General features: G+C 38.9%; 1 protein-coding gene across 2 annotated transcripts in view; it reads left to right on the plus strand.

Moving 5' to 3' along the window:
• Positions 1–593: 593 nt before the first annotated feature.
• Positions 594–23,178, plus strand: part of eya2 (EYA transcriptional coactivator and phosphatase 2) — a 37,714-nt gene continuing 15,129 nt past the window's right edge. Inside the window, exons 1-7 of one of the 2 annotated variants that reach the window (XM_072683160.1) lie at positions 594–992; positions 19,647–19,720; positions 19,844–19,878; positions 20,026–20,151; positions 20,818–20,934; positions 22,481–22,557; positions 22,733–22,913. In XM_072683160.1, coding sequence (XP_072539261.1) covers positions 20,049–20,151; positions 20,818–20,934; positions 22,481–22,557; positions 22,733–22,913 — 478 coding nt within the window. In that variant the 5' untranslated portion in view covers positions 594–992; positions 19,647–19,720; positions 19,844–19,878; positions 20,026–20,048. The remainder of the gene's footprint in view (positions 993–19,646; positions 19,721–19,843; positions 19,879–20,025; positions 20,152–20,817; positions 20,935–22,480; positions 22,558–22,732; positions 22,914–23,178) is intronic. The other variant, XM_072683161.1, reaches the window with a different exon arrangement.

The following is a 23,178-nucleotide window of genomic DNA, read 5'->3' on the forward strand; positions in this document are numbered from 1 at the left end:
GTGAATGATAATAAGTATTATAATCATTCTAAATAATCAGTAGGTTCTAATAAACTAATAGTACTAATAGACGAATTATTATACTAAGTAATACTAGTATGTATTGAACAATATGTAGGCACTGAATAATTAGTGGGTATTGATTAACTATTACTTATTAAATAATGAATAGATACTGAATGATTAGTACTTATTGATAAATTAGTCGATACTGAATAATTAGTAGTTACTAATTGATTACTAGGTAGACAGGTACTGAATAATAAGTATGTAGGTGTTAAATTAAGACCCCCTAACAGACCCAGACTGTGAGTACTAGCTAACGAGACACACACATTAGCTAGAACCCCAAACATACTTAACATGTATGAAATAGCCTTTGTTTGGTAGCTGGCTTAATTTAGTGTCACGCTGATTCCAAGACAAAGCTTACAAACACTCAAGCCTGACCTGCACCCCGCCCACACACACACACACAGAGAGAGAGAGAGAGAGAGAGAGAGAGAGAGAGACTGAGAGAGAGAGAGAGAGAGAGAGAGAGAGAGAGAGAGCCCTCGCATTGTGTTCTCAGGCTGGCGCGGTGAGGACGCGCGGAGGAGGAGGGACCACAGGTCCTTCATTTATTTAGCATTTCTTCTCACCAGCTCTCTCCTCACACTGACACTGAGCACACACACTCTCACATGCGCACTTACACACACACACACACACACACCGCTGCTCAGAGGAGGGACGGACAGAGCTCAATCAGTCCTCAGGCTGGTCAGGCTGGTCTGGCTGAACACACACTATAGCCCCTCAGTACGACCACCAAGCTGTTGGAGCTGTGTTCTGGTGGCTTCGGTGACGTTGGCGCACACCGTCCTCTCTGCGCCAGCCAGCGCGCGGCTTCTTTACTCTGGTCGGCGAGCGGAGGGTTTACTGCTCCTCTGACAAACTGAGACACAGCCGGAATGGAGACTCTACTCTGAAGAGACAGGTCTGCAAGTATGGTGAGTCCTGTCGGTCCTGAGTGAGTGTGTGAGTGAGTGTGAGTGTGTGTGAGTGTGTGTTTTCTGTGGTCTTTGTTAGGAAGGCGCAGGCTGGGGGAATAACCTTACCTGCGGTTGTTGAGCCGCTGCTGTCAGTGTGAGCCGGAGCGCGGCTGGAGGCTAGTCTATAAACCTCAACATCTGAACAAACTTTCACTTTTTAATAATTAATATCACTGCCAGTGCGCTCGAACAGCACTTTACGACTCTACTGAGCTGTATTTATATCCCATTTCGTTTTAATCTTCCTTTTTAGTTTCAAATACGGCCAAACTATTAAATAATAAAACCTCCCCCACTTTTATCTTGTTCTTAATTATTATTTTATTTTTATTTTTGCTTTAAAATATAGCTTCCATTACCCGTGTCACCGTATTCTCTTATTTGACTAATATAACATCAAGCTCCTGCAGATTTGTAGATGCTGATTTGTGCCTGAAGGCCAGTCCTGCGATGTTGATGGAGGAATTGAAATTTAAATGAGAGGATTGATTGACTTATGAGGATTATCTGATAAGATTCAAGGTAAAGTTGAAGTTAAATACAACCAGATAAGATCTATTGTCTGTTAAACTGTAAAGAAAGAGCCACTGAAATGCTAATATACATCCATCCAGTCTAATCTTAAATACAGAGGAAAATCCATGACCTGATGTTTAACCTCTTTTATGATTTTAGCAAATAATACAGTGTTTTAACTGTTTAAAATACAGTAGTCATTAAAAGACATCAGCTAGATACATTATATATATATATATATATATATATATATATATATATATATATATATATATATATATATATATATATCAGCAATACATTTTGACTAGATGTGCAAAACAACTGCCAAATTGAATATATATATATATACATATATATATATATATATATATATATATATATATATATATATATATATATACACAATGTATAATGTGAATCTGGCAGTTGTTTTATACATCATGTCAAAATTCTGTTATGTAAAATCTTTTTACATAAATATAATGACTTCCATTTAAAGTTAAGAAGGTGTTTTCTCCTGTAAAGTTGCAATTTTGGAGATCCAGTTTTTTTGCATGACAGCAATGCGATCTTAAAATGAATAAATAAATAAATCATATATATATATATATATATATATATATATATATATATATATATAGAGAGAGAGAGAGAGAGAGAGAGAGAGAGAGAGATAAATAGGTATAATCTTCCTCCTTTATATTTTTATTCGGGTCAATTCAATGATCTTCACTATTTTCTGAACTGAAAGATACCAAAACCAAAGACACTGTATTTTTCTCCAGACTCTTCAAAGTGAAGCCAAATCTCAGAGCGCGTGTGGATACATGGTTTTTACCTTTTTTTCATTTCCGTCCCAAACTTCAGTGTTTGTGCTGTTGGAAGTATTTTACTTAAGCTTGAATTCAGGCAGAAGATTACCCCGAAATCACTGAAGCGATGTTTGAAGCCAGGAAGCTAATAAGGTAATTTTAGGGTGCCTTGCTAAGCATTTTTCAAAGAGCACCATTCATACTCCTCAAGGTCTTCTCACAACCCCCATTTAAACGCAGTTCACCCTCCTCTGGCCAGCACTCAAATCACTTTTGCACAATTACACCCACCCCCGTCCACCACCAGTCCATATCCAGAACGCTGCGTTTCAGCAGGACAGAAAGCTTCAGAAACAATCAAACGAAAAGCCAGCTCTTTCTTCTGGTCTGGATTCAGACATAAAGCAGAGACTAAGGTGCTTTTAGGTTTCCTGCTTCTCTTCTTGAGTATTTGGCTGCTTTCATCACTCCAGCTCTGCATGCCTGTCACGCATGGAAAACGTCATTCCAACTCGGACGTGTTTCATCAGTTACATAATTGTTTATTTAACAAACATTTAAGCCTGAAAAATACTGTGCAAATGCATGCCATGTTTCTCAGGTTATATTTTTAATATTGTATATAATCATAATATTAAAATCTACTATTATTACAAAAGTGCCAGTATAGGAAACCAGGCATATTTTGTGTTTTTTTCTTTTATTCTTGCTGCTTTTATGTCAAAAACACAGAAATCAACTACAGCAATATCACAATGACTACCGAAAATATCACAATACTTCAAGAAATTTGCCATGATATGTGTCTGATCTTAGAACTAGTGATTTAATAAATATTTAATAGAAACATGCATAAATAATTTGATAAATACTGTTAAAACAGAATGTAACAGAAAGTATTTTAGTATGTATTAAATACTTAATCTAGTTAAACGTGACTAATTAGGATATTTCTGTAAAGAAACATTTCATTGCTATTATTTAAAAAAAAATCTAAAAATCTCAAAAATGGCAATTTTACCAGGAAAGGAAAAAATCTTAACTTTAAATGAAGGTCAGAATAAAAATATATATTATTCCAGGTCATTTTGGAGCATTTCTATTGGTTTAATTATGATAAAATTTTGACACAATGTAAAGAACAACTGCCAAATTTACAAAAAGTCAAAAAGTGAAGGAACTTTTTGAGGTTTTTGCATTTTTACAAGCACAAACAGGATCCCTTATGTGTTTAGAAAAGGACGTTATGACACTGTGACGCAGTTCGGCTATAAATACTGTCCTATTGCTCAGCCATAAAATCAGCTGACGCTTAATTTTCATTTGTCTTGATGTCCTAACTTTTTTGGACAAATGGCCAAAGTACCTGCTACCTTGACGGCCACGTGTGCTGGGGTGTTTCGCTCATTTCTCACATTGCGGCCTGTTTTCCCTTTTTCGAACCCTTCTTCCAGTCATGGTTCTTATTACCAACCCTAATAAATTGTGAATAAGCTGCACAAGTTCTGGATGTGGAATCGGCGAGTGTGGAGAATGCTTCATCCTGAGCGGCCCCAGCGCCCCCCTCTTATGAAAACACAAATTAATTCCTAAAGTCCTCTGTAGCCAAAGGTTCCTGGAATGATAAATATTTTCATAGGAAGCACGGCTCTTCCTGACTTTATCGGAGCTCGTTTCATTATTGGGCGGCCGGCTTTAACCCCTCGCTTTCAGGGTGAGGCTGAAGGCCTTGAACTCCAGCTTTGCTTTGAATAGTCAACCGATCCACTGCTTCCAGACCCCAGATGGAAGATAACCTCAGTGGTAATGAGCAAAATATTTAGCTGGTGCCCCTGCGAGGTGTACTGGGTGTCCAGTGAGAATTGACCAAGGGAATTTGATGCGTTGCGAGAGGCCGTTGTTTTGAGCTATCTTTGTGCCACATCGCCAGACAGTTGTAACTTTTATATGCTTCTGAATTTCCTGCTTCTGTTGTGGTTAGTAAACGGGGTGTGAGGAGGATAAAGCTATGAGAAAGACCAGCGAAATTTGTACGGCTTGTACAGCAGATATTCATCCTGGATTTCTTGACTGGATAGAAATATAGCTTTTTGCCACCCAAAAGAAGCTTGTCTACGAGTGTTCTGTCGTTTCCTCGAAGGCAAATCTGAGCAAATCTACAGTAAAACAAAAAAGCCCGACCTCAGAGAACTGAACTTTGTGTAAACCTCCCTCTTTGATCAGAACACTGTTTGAAGCTGCAGTAGTGTCCTAAAGCTATACCTCTCTGTGAATCAAATTATGCCTCCACCTCTGTTATACACCAGCGGTCTGAGCTGGCTGGTGATAAATTGTTCTTTGAATTATTTTCAGATAAACCATCAGACTTGATGAGGTTCCGGCTCTTTTTTAAACCCAGATTTCACTGTTTTCACTTAAGAGCAGCAGATAACGCAAACTCTGACTCCTGAATTATGGCCACTTACACAGTATACCTCTATTTCTCTCTCTTCCTGTCTTTCTCTTTACGTTTCTCAGCTCTTCCGTTCCCTCAGGATCTGCCTGGGGGGTCTGATGTGATTCCCCAGTTTACAAACACACACACACACAAAGCAAAAAAAGCCCCTTCTATAATCCTAATCTAACCCCCTCTTCCTATAGTCCCCATCGCAGTGTTTCAGCACAAGGCAGCTGTATAAATATAACATCTCTACGGCAGAGTATAATGAAGTGTATCATAATTGGCACGCAAACCTTGTATCTTCAAAATAAAAAAAAAGCATTGGAAGTCAGTGTAAAAAGAAAGACTTCATTGCAAGGCATTTGGAGCATTTCTATTGGTCAATTGTTCATTAAATTTTGACACAGTCTAAAGAACAAGAGCCAGAGATACAGGTTTTTTTCTGTGACACTGAAAATATCCTATTTTAGTGCTTTAATTTATTTCCCATGTGGATCCAACACTGATGCATATATCATTTAATATTAAAATCACTTTATTATATCACATTATTGCCATTATAAAACAATATTTTTTTCTATTTCAATGTGTCCCAAATGCTACAAAAATGACCACCTCATGTACCAGCTAATGAGATTGTGATTTATTCTTTCACTCTGCCTCTCTTTCACTCTCTTTTACTTCAGTTGTGAAGGCGATGACTGAAAAGCTTGGTTCCTATACAATCTAAACAAATTAGTTTGCCTGAGTAAGCTTCTTTTCCCCCACCCCACTTTCCTGGCTTCTCAGCAAGTGTACACACAGGCACCTCCCCGAGGGCAAAATAAGCAGGCCATTTTTCAACGGCTCTTGTCTGATAAAGTAATAAATCACTCACTCACTGTCTCTGGCAGATTAGAGTGCAAGCCAAGGTTCGCCAGCCCAGAGCGAGAGCGAGTGTGTCAGAGGAATTGCTTGTCTTGTCTTAAGGCCAGTCGAGTTCAATTTTGCTCACCGAGGAAACTACTTTTGTAATTGTAATACTGTTTTTTCCTGCTTTCAGCATTGTACGATGCATGCCTGAACATTAGTTACACAAAAACCTCCTATCTCCAAAAAGGCAACTATACAAACGAGACAAAACATTCTATGAATTTAAAGAACAGCTGCTAGATTCACATTATGTCAAAAAAGTCAAAAATGGCAAATATGGAGATTGAAGGCTTTTGCATGACATCGGTGAAAAAGCTGTTTGGTAGGCTGAGCACTGTGGTCCTTTGTGTTAACAAGCAGAGTGGCTTCAGGCCTTCATTTCAGTTTGAATTGAAGGGTTGCTGTCCAAGCCTAACACGGTAATGGCAGCTTACCATGGTTTCCAGATAAGGATTTGCACTAAGCTCTTTGTTTCTTACAGCACGTTAGTTTCCGTCAGGAAATACAGCACAGACTAGATGGAGCGGAGTGGTAGTTCACTTCTGGAAGTATAGCGCAGTGTCTGTGTGACCTCTGAACCAAAGTAAACACACATCTGAGGAGAGACTCTCAATATGATTGGTAGCATGGAGGGGGGGGGGCAGTATAGCGAAAATACGAAATCACGATACTCAAAGACGTTTTTGTGTTGGTGAGGTTTGTGAATGTAAAATGCAAAATAAATAAATAAATAAATCTGTAAGTAAGAAACAGGATAAAGGTAAAAAAATGAAATTAAATAAACATCCAGTCAACTATTTGTCGTCGTTCAGTTTATGTCTTAACTCTACACTAGTTTCTGTTGTTCACAGGCTCTATATTATTATATAAATCTAGATCTGTCTTTTTGATGAAAGATGCTAAAATCATTTCCAATGAGAACTCAAACTTTATTTTTATACAGAATATTTTATCTTTCTGTATCAGCTTTCATTCATAAAAAGCAGTACAAAATGTAACACAATATACATTAGTTCATCAGCAAAATGTGTGTATGGCAATATAGCATATTTTTATATAGCATATATAAGTAAGTATAGTAAGTATAGTTATATAGCATATATAAGTAAGTATATATGTAGTAGAATTGACATAGACCTGAGCATAGAATTAAAGTAACACATCACTGCCATGCAAAATGTTTCAGTCTTCAATTTTTTTTAGTTTTTAATTTTTGCCAATTGCTGTTCTTCACTTCGTATGAAAAAGTATTGATGAATGGACCAATAGAAATGCTCCAAAAATACAAAAAAAAAAGAAATTACATTGACTTCAATTAAAAGTTAAAAGTTTTTTTTCCTTCTCAGTAGTTGCCACTTTGGAGATACAAGGTTTGTACAAAAAAGACAAATTACAAATGTTGTAGTAAAAAAATCACATCTTTATATTTGCATATTGCCTAAAATGATGGCACATTAAATACATTATTTTTTAGCAGTAATGTTTTAGTTAAATATGGTAAATAAATAGAAATTGTGCTCTAAGTCTTATTTATTATTATTATTATTTTTATTATTATTGATGTTTTTGTTGTTGTTATTAATATCGACCTATTTTCACTTAAAAAATCTACCAAATGTGTCAAATATTCGCCCAAATTCAGTATAGAAAACCATATAGTTTTACAATGTAAAATAATAACAATAATGTATTGTCTAATTACCCGCCCCTTAGTAGCACGCATATCCTTAAGTAATTGATTGTATCTCTGGCTCTCTGGCTCAGAGCGCACCAGATGTGTTACCTGGGAACAGGACCACCGGCTGACCGAACAGGTCACCCCCACCCCTCTGCTCAAATAAGATGGCTTCTGGGAGGTCTGCCAGCTGTCCCTGTCTTCTGACCCACGTCTCGGGGCATTGCTCTGAGGGAGAGCGGTCCGCCAGTCTTGGGGGTTGGGGTGGGGGGGTCTGTCCTAGTGAAGGGCCAGAGGCTGATGGGACACTAAGAGGGTTGAATGCAAAGGGGTCGATTACAGACACAGGCTGAGTTAGTCCTGAGATGCAAGTAGAGGGGGTGCTCGTCCACCAAAGCTGGCATGAAAGCAGGGCTTTCTGCTTTTGGAAGCCGTCATGTGGAAAAGGGAGCCCACCATGGCAGCCGGCTAGTGTTACACACTCAGACACACTCACACATACACACCACACGGCCAGGGAGGGTGGCAGCCAAGGCTGTGCATTTTCAATAACAGGAGCCAATAAATTTATAGGCTGTTCAGGAAAGAAAAGTGATAGCTTGTTGTGAGTCATGAGAGATGGGAGGTGTTTTTTAAAAGCATGGCTTTTCTGATAATGTGCGTAATTTCTGCTATTTACCTGTTTCTGTGGTCAGATCCTGACGACGGGATAGAAGGAATAGATAGTAGAAAAATGCCTTGGATGATAACAATACTGATGTATTGTGACTGATACCGATAACCAGTAACAAGTAAAGGGAAAATGGATAACCTGTTAATTTTACTTAGCCTTGACATTTATTATAAGCATTTACATTATTCTGAGGTGAGGGAATCATTGACAGTCCATTTAATGCCTAAGCAAGGAATCAAACCTCCAATCTTCTGTAGTGTTATCCACTCTGGTGTCCATTAGAGTGAGCCTGTTCTGTTGTACTTTACATAAAAAGGGCAAAATTCTTAACTTTCAGAGGAAGTCAAGGTAGAAAGATGTTATTCCAAGTACTTTCTATGCATTTCTATTGGTCCATTAATCATTAAATTCTGAAACAAAATAAATGACACCTGCCAGATTTACATCCTGTCAAAAAGTGAAAAATGGCAAAAATAGAGATACAGGTTTTTGCACGACAGCGACATGTTATTTTAATCCTATGCTAAATATTAAAATAAATATATGCTATTAACATATAAACATATGCTATAATGCTGTGTTGACTGTGATATATTATCATCTTCTATAACAGTAGCAGTTTAGTCAGAGCAACAGTAAGCAACTGGCCATCCATGCGGCAGTCAGGCGCTTGTGTGTACGTCTTCATTGTCACAGTGAGAGAGAGTTCCCATGCTCCGCTGTCCTCTAGTGTTAATGAAATCCCCCGGCGGTGAGGTAAGCGTGGTGTATAAGTCATCTCAGGAGGCCATTACTGGGCCGTTATCGCCTCCCACATCTGCTCCCATTAGCCGCCTAAAGAGCGGACGTGTGCGGCATGGTCTCTTTATTTATGGGAGTCTGGGTTCAAAGGCTGCAGACGAGCAAAAGCCCAGAGGCGCTGTGCAGCCAGGCGGCCTGTGTGTGCATGTGTGTGGATGTGTATGTATGTGTGTGTGTGTCGTTCTTTGCATACCCTGTGTATATTAGGTTCCAGTTCATAACAGAGTAGGAAGTGAAATGTAACTGAAATTATTATTAGTATTAGTCAGTGATAAACTTTCAATAAACAAGGTCAAATATGCAGACAGAAATAGACAGTGATAGAGTGATAGAGTCACGCCTCTAAGTAGCCTCTAGATCATGAGCGCTGTACAGTAATGATCTTATTTGTGTTGGTATGTAGTCTGCATATACCTTTTCATTTAAAACATTAGACGGACCAAGGCTGAACTGGCTTTAGAGAAAGCTTGATACTGTAAGAGTAGCCTAAACCCATCCTTTAGTAAAAGTACATAATGAAGACATGACTAAAAGTTTTTAAGTTTTTAAAAGTACCTTCCAAAAACACAACCTGAGCAGAAGAACAGCTCAGAAATACCTATGTGCTTAGTTACCTATAGCACCATAGTGGAATTTTGTAATATATCCAGCACCCATCAGCATGGGCAATAGGGTGTTTGGGGCCAGTTCTTCTCTGTTTGAGATTTCTTTGGCCCAAAATATGATTAAAAATGATAAACTTGAAAATGACAAACACAAAGCAGTACATAAATCAATTGTACACAAATGAAGAATTAGTGCCTCAAAATGAGTTCAATCAGATTCATTTTCTTAAATGAAAGGTATTAAGACTTGAAAATAATCCAAGTACAAACCAATCCAGATTTTACTTGAATAAGTGGAACTGGAAACTACCCACCAGTGGCTTAACAAAATTACACAGTATGAATACTTCCACAAATTACAGCGAGTGCGGTTAGATCCCTGTAGTACATCAAATATAAAACAAATGAAAGATAAACATTATACATGTAAATAAATACAAATGTCATTGGGTACAATATTTTCTTTAAGAGTTATTTAGTTAAGACAGTGGTTTAATATGAAAAACCATGTGAATTCTTTAATAGTTCTTTTCCTGGTAAAATGGTTCTTCTATAAGATAAGATGAAGACCTTGTTGTAAAAGGTTCTATAAAGAATGTATAGTACAAGTTCAGGTTAAACATTATATGTCCAAATATTTGTGGACAACTCTTCTAATGAATGCATTCAGCTACTTTAAGTAGCACCCATTGCTGACTTTCCAGAGCAGATCAACATGAGCCTGTAAGCACGATTTCTAATATAAGGTGTGGGCTAGAAGGGTATAAAACCCCCAGCATTGATGCTGTGGAGCAGTGGAACTGGTGTGGTCTCTGGATTGATGTTTGGTGCTCCATCCAATACTTTTGGGATGAGTTGGGGAGTTGGGGAGTGGTGATCATCCAACATCCTGACCTCACTAACTCTATTGTTGCTGAATACAGTGCACCAGAATCTAGTAAAAAGCTTTCTCTGGACAGTAGAGACTCCAACAAAAGCTAAACGGGTAAACTCATTTTGTTTAATACCCTTGATTTCAGAAGAAACAGTGAATGAGCAGTGTCTCAATACATTTGTCAATATAGTATTTTTATAGTATGATTTGAAAAACTCTATGTCAGTACTATATAGAGCTCTCATGTCCATAAGTGTACTCTTTACAGTGAAAAACTATGAGACCGAAGCAGATCCACAGTGCAGTGTTTTCTTACAGTGCTGTTCGGATAAGACAGTCTCTATAGTCACCATAAACAGAAAGCGGATCTGGCATATGGACAAAAGGACACACATGTTATGGGTGTCCACCTGAAATGTACACAATCGGACTAGAGGTGGGCAGTATGATGATATTTCATCGATATCATGATCAATTTTGTTATTGTGATGCACAAAATGCGGAGCATATCATGGATATCATCATATTGATAATTCTACTTTTGAGGATTAACTGATTATTTATAATTTAATAAATGATTAAGTTATATATTTATAATTTTAATTGGGTGTTTCATTATTTAGTCAGTTTAATTGGATATAGTGCCGCATATTTTAAATAAAGATCACTATAGTAAATTAAGACTTTTTTATAGAAGTTTTTAAAATATGGTAGCAATAGTGCATTTTATCTGTGTTAAAATACCAAGGGACATCTCGCCCATCGTGAAATGTCTTTATGTCCATTTATTACACAATAGCTACAATAGACTGCAATACACAAATTACTGTTGTTTATGGACTGATTACTACGCATTGTATATTGTACTGAAAATAAATCTGTGGCTGAATACATATTACCAAAGAAGTGAATCAGCTTCAGTAAAACTGTATATGGAGTACAAGTCCATATAAGTCCATATTTTAGAAATAGGACTTCTTTTTCTTATCTTGAAGAACAAATGACAGTGCCTCGTCTTTTGATAGGGATTAAATGGAAACATTCTGCAGTGCACTGTATGAGCTATGTGTTTGCATTAATACCAGATGGCTCCTCTGGCTCTGTCTGGAGTGTGTGGACACATGGGACTGGCATTGTTAGAGTAGGGTCACCGTGCCCTAGTCTATAACCTTTTAAGAAATGTGACAGACCCCTGCTCACCCTGTGCCAGAGGAGATTGCCATATGTGCTTTTTTGTGTAAATGTTCAGATTGAGGTTTAGATAGAGAGAGAGAGAGATGGTTTTAGACCAGCACATAAGGGTCGCTCTATAGAGCACCATATGGTAAAGTCACGGCTGCTGATTCACCTCAGAGCTATCCAGCCTGCCCTTTTAACCTGCCTCATAATTCTCCTGTCAGCACAGCACTCTTTCAGAGTAATTGTCAGAGTGACATCTTGTTTGGCTCTTACAAAAGTGGGACGATCCAACAGGAGTACATTCATTTTCATAAATACACACACACAAAAAAAACCTGTAATTTAGAGCGTTACTTTATTGATCCCAGAGGGAAATTGGTTTATCACAGCAGCTTATAGAAGATTATTATGCAAAACTAACATAAAAAGGACAAGCAACCTTAACAACAAAGGAACAAAATTTCCTTCCCATTTTTTAATGACCTAACCCACTTGATAGTACTCTCTCCCTATCACATGTAATGCTCCTGACACCGCAAGGGTAAGGACTGACACATGCACAACCGTCCACCACCTCTTTTCCCAACCGAGCGATTATTGCACTCAGAGGAAAGCGCCAGATACTCAGCTCTGATGCATCGGCTAGAAGCAAGGCCAATTGCACCCTCTCAGGCTCCGGCTGCCGATGGCAGGCAGCATGATCTGGCATTCAAGCCAGCAATCCTTGAGTAGAACAAATGATCTTAATTAGATCTAATGAAGGTTCCATATCCTAATTATTTATCCTAATATTCTTATTATTTTGAAAGCTACAGGCAAAATTAAGCTACATTATTAAATCTAATGCTGGTTCGAATGTCTCTTTGAGAGATGCTATTAAAGAACCACATTCTTATCCATAATCCTTTATTTAATATCCATGCGCTCTAAAAATGATTGGTCTTTTACAGAGATCTCACTGAGGAACAACACTGAAAGGGGCTATCATTAAGGATCCATTTCATGTTCTTTATTTTGCTCTTGAACTGTGAGGGTTCTAAATATCTCTATTACAAGCCAAGTTCCTAATGGAACCAAAGGTGCTTCCTCTATGCCATTGTAAAGCTCTATTGTTTTTAAGAGTGTAGCCAAAACTAGGGCTGCACAGTATATCGTTCCAGTACCGCCATCGCAATGTGTACATGCACAACAGTAACATCGTAGGTTGAGCGATGTCCCATAAAAACATCATGCTACAGCTTTTTGTGGCTTCATACAAAAGGTAAATTCACACTGTTCTCATTTTGCATGGCATATCTACTAGACGCATATTATAGACCAGTATTTTTTTTTTCTCTAAATCTGAGTGCATTATTAATAACATGACATGTTGGATCATTGACTTCTGGTATAGTCTGGTAAGATTTGTTAAAATCTTGTAAAAATGTGGTAAAATTCCAGGTCCTTCAAAAAATCGTATGTACTTTTTAGCAATGTCAGTTTTTTCAAATATCGTGCAGCCATAGCCTGAACCCATTAAATAGTAAAAAGTATCGTTTGGTGAAATAATAAATAATGATTAATTAAAAGTAAAATTACCTTGAGTAGAACATTTGTAGTAGAAGTGGCAGCAGTATCAGAGTTTTTCAGAATTTTTTTTTAGGATATGTTCGGTCTAAAACAAAGAAAATAGCTTGAGAAGTTGTAGTGTGACCAATCTCAAAGCAGTGCAGACCTTCAGCAACATCATATAATAAAGGAATTCAAAGTGAGATGCATTCACGAATCTCTCCTCCTAAATGTATTTGAGTAGACACTTACGTACATAAAGTCCTAACATTGAACAGCATTGAGTTGGAGTGGTTTCTGACTAATTGACCGATTGACTGAAAATGTTTGTTCAGTGGTTTCATGACAACTGTCCCACATTTATCTTATTAATATGTAGCCGATTTTGACTGCGGCTAATTCTTGACAAACTGGGCTTGGGGACGTGACAGGCGGCGGTGATGTACGATGCAGCGAGGCTGTGTGTGTGTGGAAGGTGATACCCGTGAAAAAAGGCTGCTCCAGCAGAACAGGGCTAAGGCCAGGTGAAGCGCTTTGGACTGGCCTTGCCCCATACAGGGTTTGTTTTAGCTCAGCTTACCAGCGTCCAGAGCTGGTAGCCTGATCTTTCCCATGCCCCGTCACTCCGGGACCAGCGCTTACCAGGAAACACGCTGAGCATGGCGGGAACTCTGGGAGGAAGTGAGGATTCCACTGAGTGTCCCTCACTCCCTTTTCCCATCCATGCTGACTCGTGTTCCCTTTATCTACCGTTTTTGGCTCTTTCTTGAGGCCTTGCCCTCCTCTCTCACTCATTCTCTCTGGTGAGTCAGCAGGTGTCATATTGTTGTAAAAGGGTCAGAGTGTGAACCCCCTGCATCCTCGACCCGGAGAAGAGCAGATCTTCTGTGTTGATAACCCAGCAGTTTGAAGCTGTGCATGTGTGTGCGTGTGTTTTTGTACATTTTCAGGACAAACGTGTCCTGACTTTGTAGGAAAGAACAAGGGGATGCAAAAATGTCAGGACAAACCAAATTATACTACCAAGTGCTTTTAAAAGAATTTAATTTTTATTATTATTATTCTTTTATTATTTGTTTTTATTATTATTATTATTATTATTATTATTATTATTATTTTAATTTTTGATTGATTTTATTATTATTTTTATTATTTATTTATTATTATTTTATTTTATTATGTATCTTATTTTATTATTTTTTATTTTATTTTATTTTATTTTATTTTATTTTATTTATTAAAACTGTACATTTTGATTCCTAGTATTTTTTTGGACACTGTGGTTCAGCTTAAAAGTATGGTTAGGGTACATGACATGGACAAAAGTATTGGGACACCTGCTCATTCATTGTTTCTGCTGAAATCAAGGGTGTTAAAAAAAAAAAAAAGCTTATCCTGCTTTTGTTGGAGTAACTGTCTCTACTGTCCACAGAACGCTTACTGCTACATTATCGAGCATTGCTGTGAGGATTTGATTGCACTCAGCGACAAGAGCATTAGTGAGGTCAAGATGTAAGGTGATCACCACCCTACCCCACCTCATCCCCAACTCCACATCTAATTCCAGAGAACATAGTTCTTCCACTGCTCCACAGCTCAATGCTGGAAGGCTTTATACCCCTGTAACTATCTGCTCCAGAGAGTCCTTATTGCCAGTACTTCTCTACAGGGACTAGCCAAGCTGTGTGTGTGCATTTGCACACCTGTGTTAGCAATGGGTGCAACCTAAAGTAGCTGAATGAATTCCTTGGAAGACTTTAGGATCTATGTTGAGTATGTTGAGATTAGAAGTGGAACACAGTGAATCTGTATCACTTTGCAGTTTCCGTGAAGATTTACGCGTGTAATCTTTTCTTCACGGATGATATTACTCAAACCCAAACTCCCTCTCTTAGTGCCAGTAACACTGAAGGCTGTATTATGCATGCTCTGCTCACGCTCATTAAAGTAGTCCCTTACTGGCCGCTAGATTAAATACTGCTGCACAGAAGTTACATAGACAAGTCAAGTAAATGGGAGTCACACTCATTTTATGAAAACATATGTGGGAGGCCTCAGTATCCAGTCTTGCTGAAACATATTACTTACCTCATTTGCATGATTTGTGTCAAAGCAGGATGAAGAAGCCCAAATGCAAAAAAAAGGCAGATGAAAATGAGAGTATCTGGCTTCTCAAATGTGATGAAGGTCTCAGTAGTTTACGTGCATGCTCAAACTTGTGTGTGAACATTCAACCAGAGAATAAACTAAATGAAGGGTTTCACACACAGCAAAATAGGAATCTCAGCATGTGGGATCTCTTCTCACTCTTATATCTCAGTCTCCTCTCTCCCACCTCATCCCTGTCCTCATTACTCTTTCTGCTGCTGTGCTTTGGTAAGCCAGTTTATTTGTATAGCTCGTTTCCCCACAGGAACTGTCACAAAGTAGCTTTAAAGAGATCCAGGTACAAGCCCTTTTTGAGCAATTCAGTAGGGACATGAAAAGTGGCATGAAAAACTCCCTCAGACCAAGACCAACCAAGACGAGACTCTCCCTGATGCTTTTTGGCCCTGCTGTCGCTTACATTGCTTGTGGCTAGAACCTCGGTCTGTGGGACTCTGCTGTCAGATCAGAGGGCACTGTGGCTTGACCTGGCCAGATTGATTAGCCCTGAGGGAGGGGGAGCTTGAGTGGGACATGGTGAGAAGAACAGTCTTCTGCTTGTGTTCAAGACAGACCTCAAAGCCAATCACTTCTGATGACTTCAAACACCTGATAGTGCTGCATTCTGTCCGTCTTTGATTGATTCGTCTAGTTTGATGGACTCTTGGTCTGACTTTTCCATTAAGCCTGCCAGAGTTGGTAGAGAATTAGAAATAGATAGGGGCAGTTGGATGTTACTTTACACTCTTAATAATAACGGCCCTACAAAAGGTTTCTCCATTTTGACATCAACTTCTTTAAACCTTCAAAAGGTTATTTTAACCATTTTACAGTGGGAATGGTTCCTCTATGGCATCATTTAAAGAACCATTTGTAGTATCTTTTTTTTTAAGATTTTTGGACGTAAAATAGTAATGTAAAAGTAAGTTTCTCTAAGGAAATTCATTTGCGGTCACTGACCTCGTATCTCCAAAACAGTAACAAAGGTAACCTTGTCATTTAACGAAACTTTAAAAACAGAAGGTTCTGGTTTTCACATTTTCTGCTGATCAATTTGCCTTGAAATGCTCTTACACATACAGTAGAAATGTCTGTCCCAAAAAGGTTGGTGTGGTGCAACAGATAACACCCCTACCTGCCACTGAATTACAACGCCATGTGGGAGACCAGGGTTCGATTCCCGGTCTGGGTGACTATACTGCGCTACACCAATAAGAGTTCTTGGGCAAGACTCCTAACACTACATTGGCCCACATGTGTAATACAGGTAACCTTGTATGTCGCTCTGAGTAAGAGCGTCTGCTAAATGCCATAAATGTAAATGTAAAAAGTAAAACTATGGGGAGAAATTACTAATTTGATTATTTCTATGACATGTAAAGTTACCTATGTTAAATAGTTCATGACGTTTTTGTAAAATTCTAGGATTCTGTACAATATATGGAAGTTCTCGAGTTTTGAACCTTTCCTCACTTTTACATTTTATTTATAAAAATGGTTATTTTTAGAGCTACTCTTTGAAAGGTTCTGTAGTAGAAATGTAAAGGTAAGTGAAAAATAAGTGTTTACAGTTCAGAACGTAGGCTGTTTCAGATTTGATCTTCATTTGAGTCCATCAGCTTTCCAATTAAGCGAGGGCTTGTACCGTGTTACTCTATTACTCTAAACTTGAACATTTAAAAAAGGTCAGTTCTCCTTTATGTTGTGCGAACATTTTGTAATAATTAAACCAGGAGAAAATTTGAGAACTAAAACTTTCAGTATAAGAAGTTTTATCAAAAGGAAAGATTACCATTGTTAGTTTCACTATTAAAAATAAAGGTGTTTCAAATGGTTCCTTAAAGCTTTTGGTTTCATAAAGAAGCATGTTTGTAAAAGAGATGTGTGAGTGTCAGGAGCCTTTAATTACAATGTTCCAGTCTGTTGACTGTTGATTGTTCAAAGCTGGAGAGTCCAGAACTGAGAGGCTTGTAATGATGAATACAGTGTGATACACTGTTAAAAATAATAGTGCTTCAAAGCGTTCTTCAGTCGATGCCATTGATGAACCATTTTTACTAAAAAAACATGTTTATTAAATTCATGTGAAAGTGTGAAAAACATTTATAGGTTTAAAGAACTTTCAGTTGATTAAAAGGTGTGTTTATTCATTTAATCTCATTTTAATACTGATTATATTTAATTAAATTAAATATACTACGGGGTGAAACTAGCAAGCCCAGTGCGTGGGCAGGTTATCTAAAATCTTTACTTCCCTGTTCTTTAAGAAACTCAAAGTGTTTCTTCCATGGAATCGTTCCAAAGCTTTTTAGACATCTTTAAGACTTTAAGAGTAGAGAGCAAGATCAAGCAGAGCTGCCTCAAAACTGCAAACACTACAATGGAAATACTGAATCAGCTCTTGACAAGGCAAGAGAGAGAGGTCGGCAAAGGTAGGACAGGATCAGTTTAGCACTTCTAAGACGGCCTCCCCCACCACACACACTCTTTAATATTTTCCACTGACAGTTTGCTTTGTCACAGGGCGTACAACTCTCCCACTTGCAGTTGCACACAACATAGGGGTGGCTGTGTTTCAGGTCTAAGAACAGCAGTGTAGTGACTTGTCCCTGTCCATCATTGTTCATCGAGCTGCTGGCATGTCAGGGTGCTTGTGGTTTCCTGCCAAATTATGCCAGGTTAGAAAAGCAGGTCAACACATTGTTCTCTTCCAGGAACATAATCTCACCCAGCAGGTTTATGCAAACAGCCATTGTTGTCTATGTGACAGAATTCTAATTATGTAAACCTCAGGTGCCTTGAGCAACACTGCCTGTTGCCGTTTTTGTTACTGTAATTCTCTGTAACAGGTAAAGAAGGTCATGAACCTACAAAGGTTCTGGGCTCCAGCACTTTCAGGAGTGAGTTTGTTGCCATGCAGATACCATATAGCATATATATATGCCATTGCTCATAGGTTACCATGTATATAATCACTTGGTCTTGCAAAACCTCCAAAATGACAAATTGCCCTTTTCACATGGAAATCTGGCAGCTGTTCTATACATTGTGTCAAAATCATGATGAGTGGCTTAACAGAAACAGCCTAAAATAATTTGGTAGAAACTCTTTCTACATTCACTTCCATTGAAAGTTGGATGGGTTTTTCCCTTCTGTAAATTTGACATTTTAGACATACAAGCTTGTTTACATGCCAGTGACTCTGTACTGTTTAATGCCTTTTATTCTGTATTTTATTATATTTTTGCTTTTATCTATGCAAAACATGCAGTTTTGAAGCACTTTTATGTACTAAATGTGTGACACAAATAAACTTGCCTCTCAGAAAGTAGTTTAAACATACCTTCTTCGTCATAGGTAAGGAAGGTAGCTATCCAACACTAAATAAACTAATAAAACTTATAAGCAAAAATATATAATAACTTCAATTCAGTATAATATAAGTGTAGTTGTTTATTCAACTTAAAATAATACAAAATATCAACATGACGCATAAATCATTACAAAGTATTCTTCCATTTTAAGATGTCCACTGTACAGACAAAAGTATTGGGACACCTACTCATTCACTGTTTCTTCCGAAACCAAGGGTATGACAAAAAACCTGGAGTAACTTTCTCTAGGAAATCTTCCCACTATATTTTGGAGCATTGCTGTAAAGATTTGATTGCTATCTCAAAAGTGTTGGATAGAGCACAATCCACCATTCCAGAGAACATAATTCCACTACTCCACAGCTCAATGCTGCGGGTCTTTTCACACCTCTAGCTCACACTTCGACATGCATAAGACATGGTGCCAGTAGGTTCCTGTTTATGTGCTTTGCTGTCCTTATACTTCTCTACAGGGACATGACAAGCTGTGTGTGTGTGTATGTGCACATCTGTGTCAACAGTGGGTACAACTTAAAGCAGTTGAATGCATTCAATAAAGGGGTGTCCACAAACATTTGGACATGTAGTGTATTATGTGAAACACAGTATCAGGTGGTGTCAGGGAGTAGTTCTGAGCTAAGTAGAGTGTTTTTACTCAAGGATGCTAGGGACGTGGGTGATGGTCCTGGGAGGCTTACATTATAATTATTATTATATATTGGTTAATCAGAGACAGTTTGGAAACAGCTAGATTCATCGCATTGTCAGTGTTATAGCGTGATAAATCACTGTTATTATAATCAGACACATGAATGAACAAAGTCAGTTTTTGCCTGCCAGCTAATTTCTTTCTTAAGCCGAACGTTGTGTTAAAACCGAAATAAACTCAAGCAAAGGCAAAATTACTATGATTGCACATGTACTTAAGTGCTATAATTACTGTAATTACTGTAGTCATAGTTTATTATTTTCCACATCTGCGTGTGTGAGGGATTATGATTCAATGTCCGTTTGCCTTGTGGTTTTTCACTGATGGCCTGGTGGTGTTTCCTCAGGAAAGCTGAAGGCCAGGAGCTGAGAGTAGAAGAGAGGAAGAGGAAAGAAAACGACAACCCGTCTTCAGTGCCAGGTTAGATTTATCGCTGCACGTGGCGCCTGTCATTTTCTTCTGTTCCGACACATTTGCTCTTTATTATCACCAAATGTTCCAGAAGTTATTTTTCATCTTTCTTCTCGTACGTTTTGTTCCCAGGGGCGCTATATAACAGATTCAGCATATTACAGCATGTGAGTATTTCATGCTTCTGCTGTTATTTTTTTATACTTTTTCTGGATGAACAGAATTCATTTGTAGAGTAAACTGAAAAGTAAAAGTGGATTAAAGTGGAATTGACATGAATTGCAGATTCTTTAACATTCTTTTCTGTTTTCTAGCACAGCTGTGCCAAGTGCAAGTGATGGCTGCTTACGGACAGACACAGTACAGCCCTGCCATCCAGCCCGCAGGCCCCTATGCACCGTACACACATCACACCCAGGGCTACAGCATGCCTTCCTACAGTGAGTGCTCTGTTTTTCACATGGCTCCAAGATGTAGTATTTTTGTCCTGCATACCAGTGTCGGAAATGAACTTTTCCACCTGGTTTTGTCTTTTAGGGACATGTTTGCCCTTTTGTGATGTTATATATTATAAACATATAATATTGTATCTCCAAAATAATGTATCTCCAAAAATTTTTTATTTTATTTTATTTATTTATTTATTTTTAATCATAGCAAAAATGTAGATGTGCATATACATGTGTATATATGTATAGATATAGGCACTATGGATAGATATAAATATAGATACTAGTATAATACATTATATATCTATAGTGTCTATACTGAATATAGCTACAGTATCTAAATCTATACAGTAATACTATTCTAAATATATAAACTATATATACTAGAAGAGAGCAGAATCTATTTTCTTAGCCTGGTATATATACCAAAGTGGTAGATGTTATGTACTACTGGATATTTGGAAAACGTTCCTTTGTGTTTTGTTTCCAAACACGACTGACTGAGAAGTACTGTTGCATTTTATCAATAGGGGCTGTTTAGGAAACTGTTTGCTCCTCTGGAAGATTGTTGATAATGTGCCCTTGGCTTTATATGAATAGACTTACAGGCTTACATAATAGGCTTACATTTAACTTTTCCTCCCTCCTGTTATGTAGATATCAAAACAGAAGATGGCTTGAGTCATTCACCAGGACAGAGCAGCCTGCTCGGCTACACCTCCAACTTCAGCAGTACGCCTCCCAGCCAGGCCCTTTACAGTTACTCCACACATGGTCAGTCTTACAGTCGACTCACTTTCCTTAACCTCCGTGTGTATGTGTGTGTCTGATCTCTACATGGTGCCTCGGCGTACTTAACGAGGCCTCTAGCCACTCTCCCCATATATATATGCACACTCGTATAAGCAGCAATACACTCACATGTGCACACGCATGTGTGCACACACACAGTATATACACTTTGTACTTCTTGGCAGTAATAAAAGCTGTTTGGTAGGTGGTTTGTGAGGTCCGAGCCCACCTCCCCTACCTCCCACCACCACACACACATTTCCAGGTGCTGGCTACGGCCCATCCTGGCCACTCTTTCTCTTTCCCCCTCTCTCTCGTTCTCGCTCCCTCCCCCCCACCACACCTGTTCCCCATTAGCTGCGGTCTGGGGCCCTGGCGTCAGCCGTCTCTCTCTCCTCTCTCAAGGGGTCAAGCCCTTCTGTGGCTCCCCACACAACACGCGCCCCATTGGTGCAGTGTGTTTGTGTGGGTGTGAGTGGCACATGGTTTAGCATCACCCCAACGCCCCAAAACTCCAAAACCCTGACGCCCCCAACCCCTCAGACCAGCCAGTCCAAAGGCGCCCACCGCTGACCTCAGCACGGCTTTCTTAAAGTTTTATGGCAGATATCACACCGTGAAATTGACCTCTCCCTGCCAAGGTCAGAGTTGATGAGGTATTAGGATGTTTTCATTCTTTTAAGAGCTACTCAGATTGACTGGTCCCGGGATGAGGACAAGAGGACAGCCTTTTAAATAGTGATTGCTGTTTAATTATTCAGGTACTGGAGCCATTTAATATGATTTATTGCACAAGGAGTTTTACTGTAATTTGTAAGGGTGCTCATTTACTGTAATATACTGTACTCCAGTGTAAAAGATGTCTTTCTAATAGGTCTGGGAAAATGTGGCTATTATGCCTCGAGCTGTATCTTGCTAGTTTTTGCGTGATTTATTGAGAAATTTCAACAGGAGACCTGGTGTAGCATAAAATAAATAACCTGTCTCTGCGTGTCAAAGGTCTCTGCGTTTCACCGCTGTGGAGAAAATCAGAAACATAGCCCAAACCCCTCCTCCTCCCCTTCTCTTTCCCCTTTTTGAAGCCCTTTTGTTTGCTTCCTCTGAGATTTCTCTACGCTTTGGCACACTCATTCATCTAAGGCAGGTCTGAAAAAGGGAATGCACAGGCCAAAGGAAAGTGAGGGAGCGGCGAGGGAGGGAGCCTGAAGCACAGCATTCCCTCTCCATGTCTGATAGCAGTGATGGATTCTCTTTCGGTCTCTACTTTCTACGCACTTTCCCACCTGTATTGTTCTTTTTTTTCAGCCATAAATCAATCAAGCTCTCTCCAGACACAAAGTGCTAAACACGTCTATATTTTGCTAACAGTCCTGCAGCCATTCTGAAGCTGCTGCTGCTGGTTGCGGTTCTGGTGCGTTGCCCTGTTTGTGTTGGAGACGGGTTTCGCAGGGAATGTGTAGAAGTGAGCCTTATGCCACACTCAGCTATGAGTGTTCTCTTAAAGGCTGACTATGTGCTCCTTTTCCAGGCGGCAGTATTTCATCTGGAATTTTCCAGGGAAGCAACTCCATCACAGGCTCAACACCATTCAGTCCCACACAGCAGGTGAGGACGAACACAACACACAGCATCATGTAGGATGTATGGCAGCACCTCATAGCCACCTGTGTATTAGACTTTACTGTAGCTTTACTGTACAGTTGTTGAGTTGTACCAAATGTGTCAAATAATGAGCTGAATGAATCCTGTACCTGTTTAACCTATTTGTTGTTTCCACCAGGATTTCTCTGCATATTCCAGCTACGGCCAAAGCCAGTACTCGCCATATTACAACACACACTACAACAACCCCTACCTCACAACCAGTAATATCAGCCCATCAACCATCACCACAGCAATCCCCTATCAGCATCCAGAACATCCCGTTGTAACAACAAGCCACAGCCCAGAGTCCCACCCAGGTAAGCTTTAAGGCCAGATCTAAAGACAAGTCCTAAGTTTTAAGTCTTCATTGGTACAATAATACAAACGAATGCATACACACTATATGAGGAAAAGTATTGGGACACACTGAATTAATGTATTTCATTCAGCACAAACATTAATAAAAGAAGGGGTCGTAATGGTCAGCTGGTGAAACTTATTCCCTCCTAGATATCCACCATCAGCTGTGAGTTGTATTAATAAAAAGTGTAAGCGTTGAGGAACCACAGCAGCTCAGACCAT

This window comes from Salminus brasiliensis, chromosome 7 (assembly GCF_030463535.1).
Source record: "Salminus brasiliensis chromosome 7, fSalBra1.hap2, whole genome shotgun sequence".
NCBI classification, from domain to species: domain Eukaryota; kingdom Metazoa; phylum Chordata; class Actinopteri; order Characiformes; family Bryconidae; genus Salminus; species Salminus brasiliensis.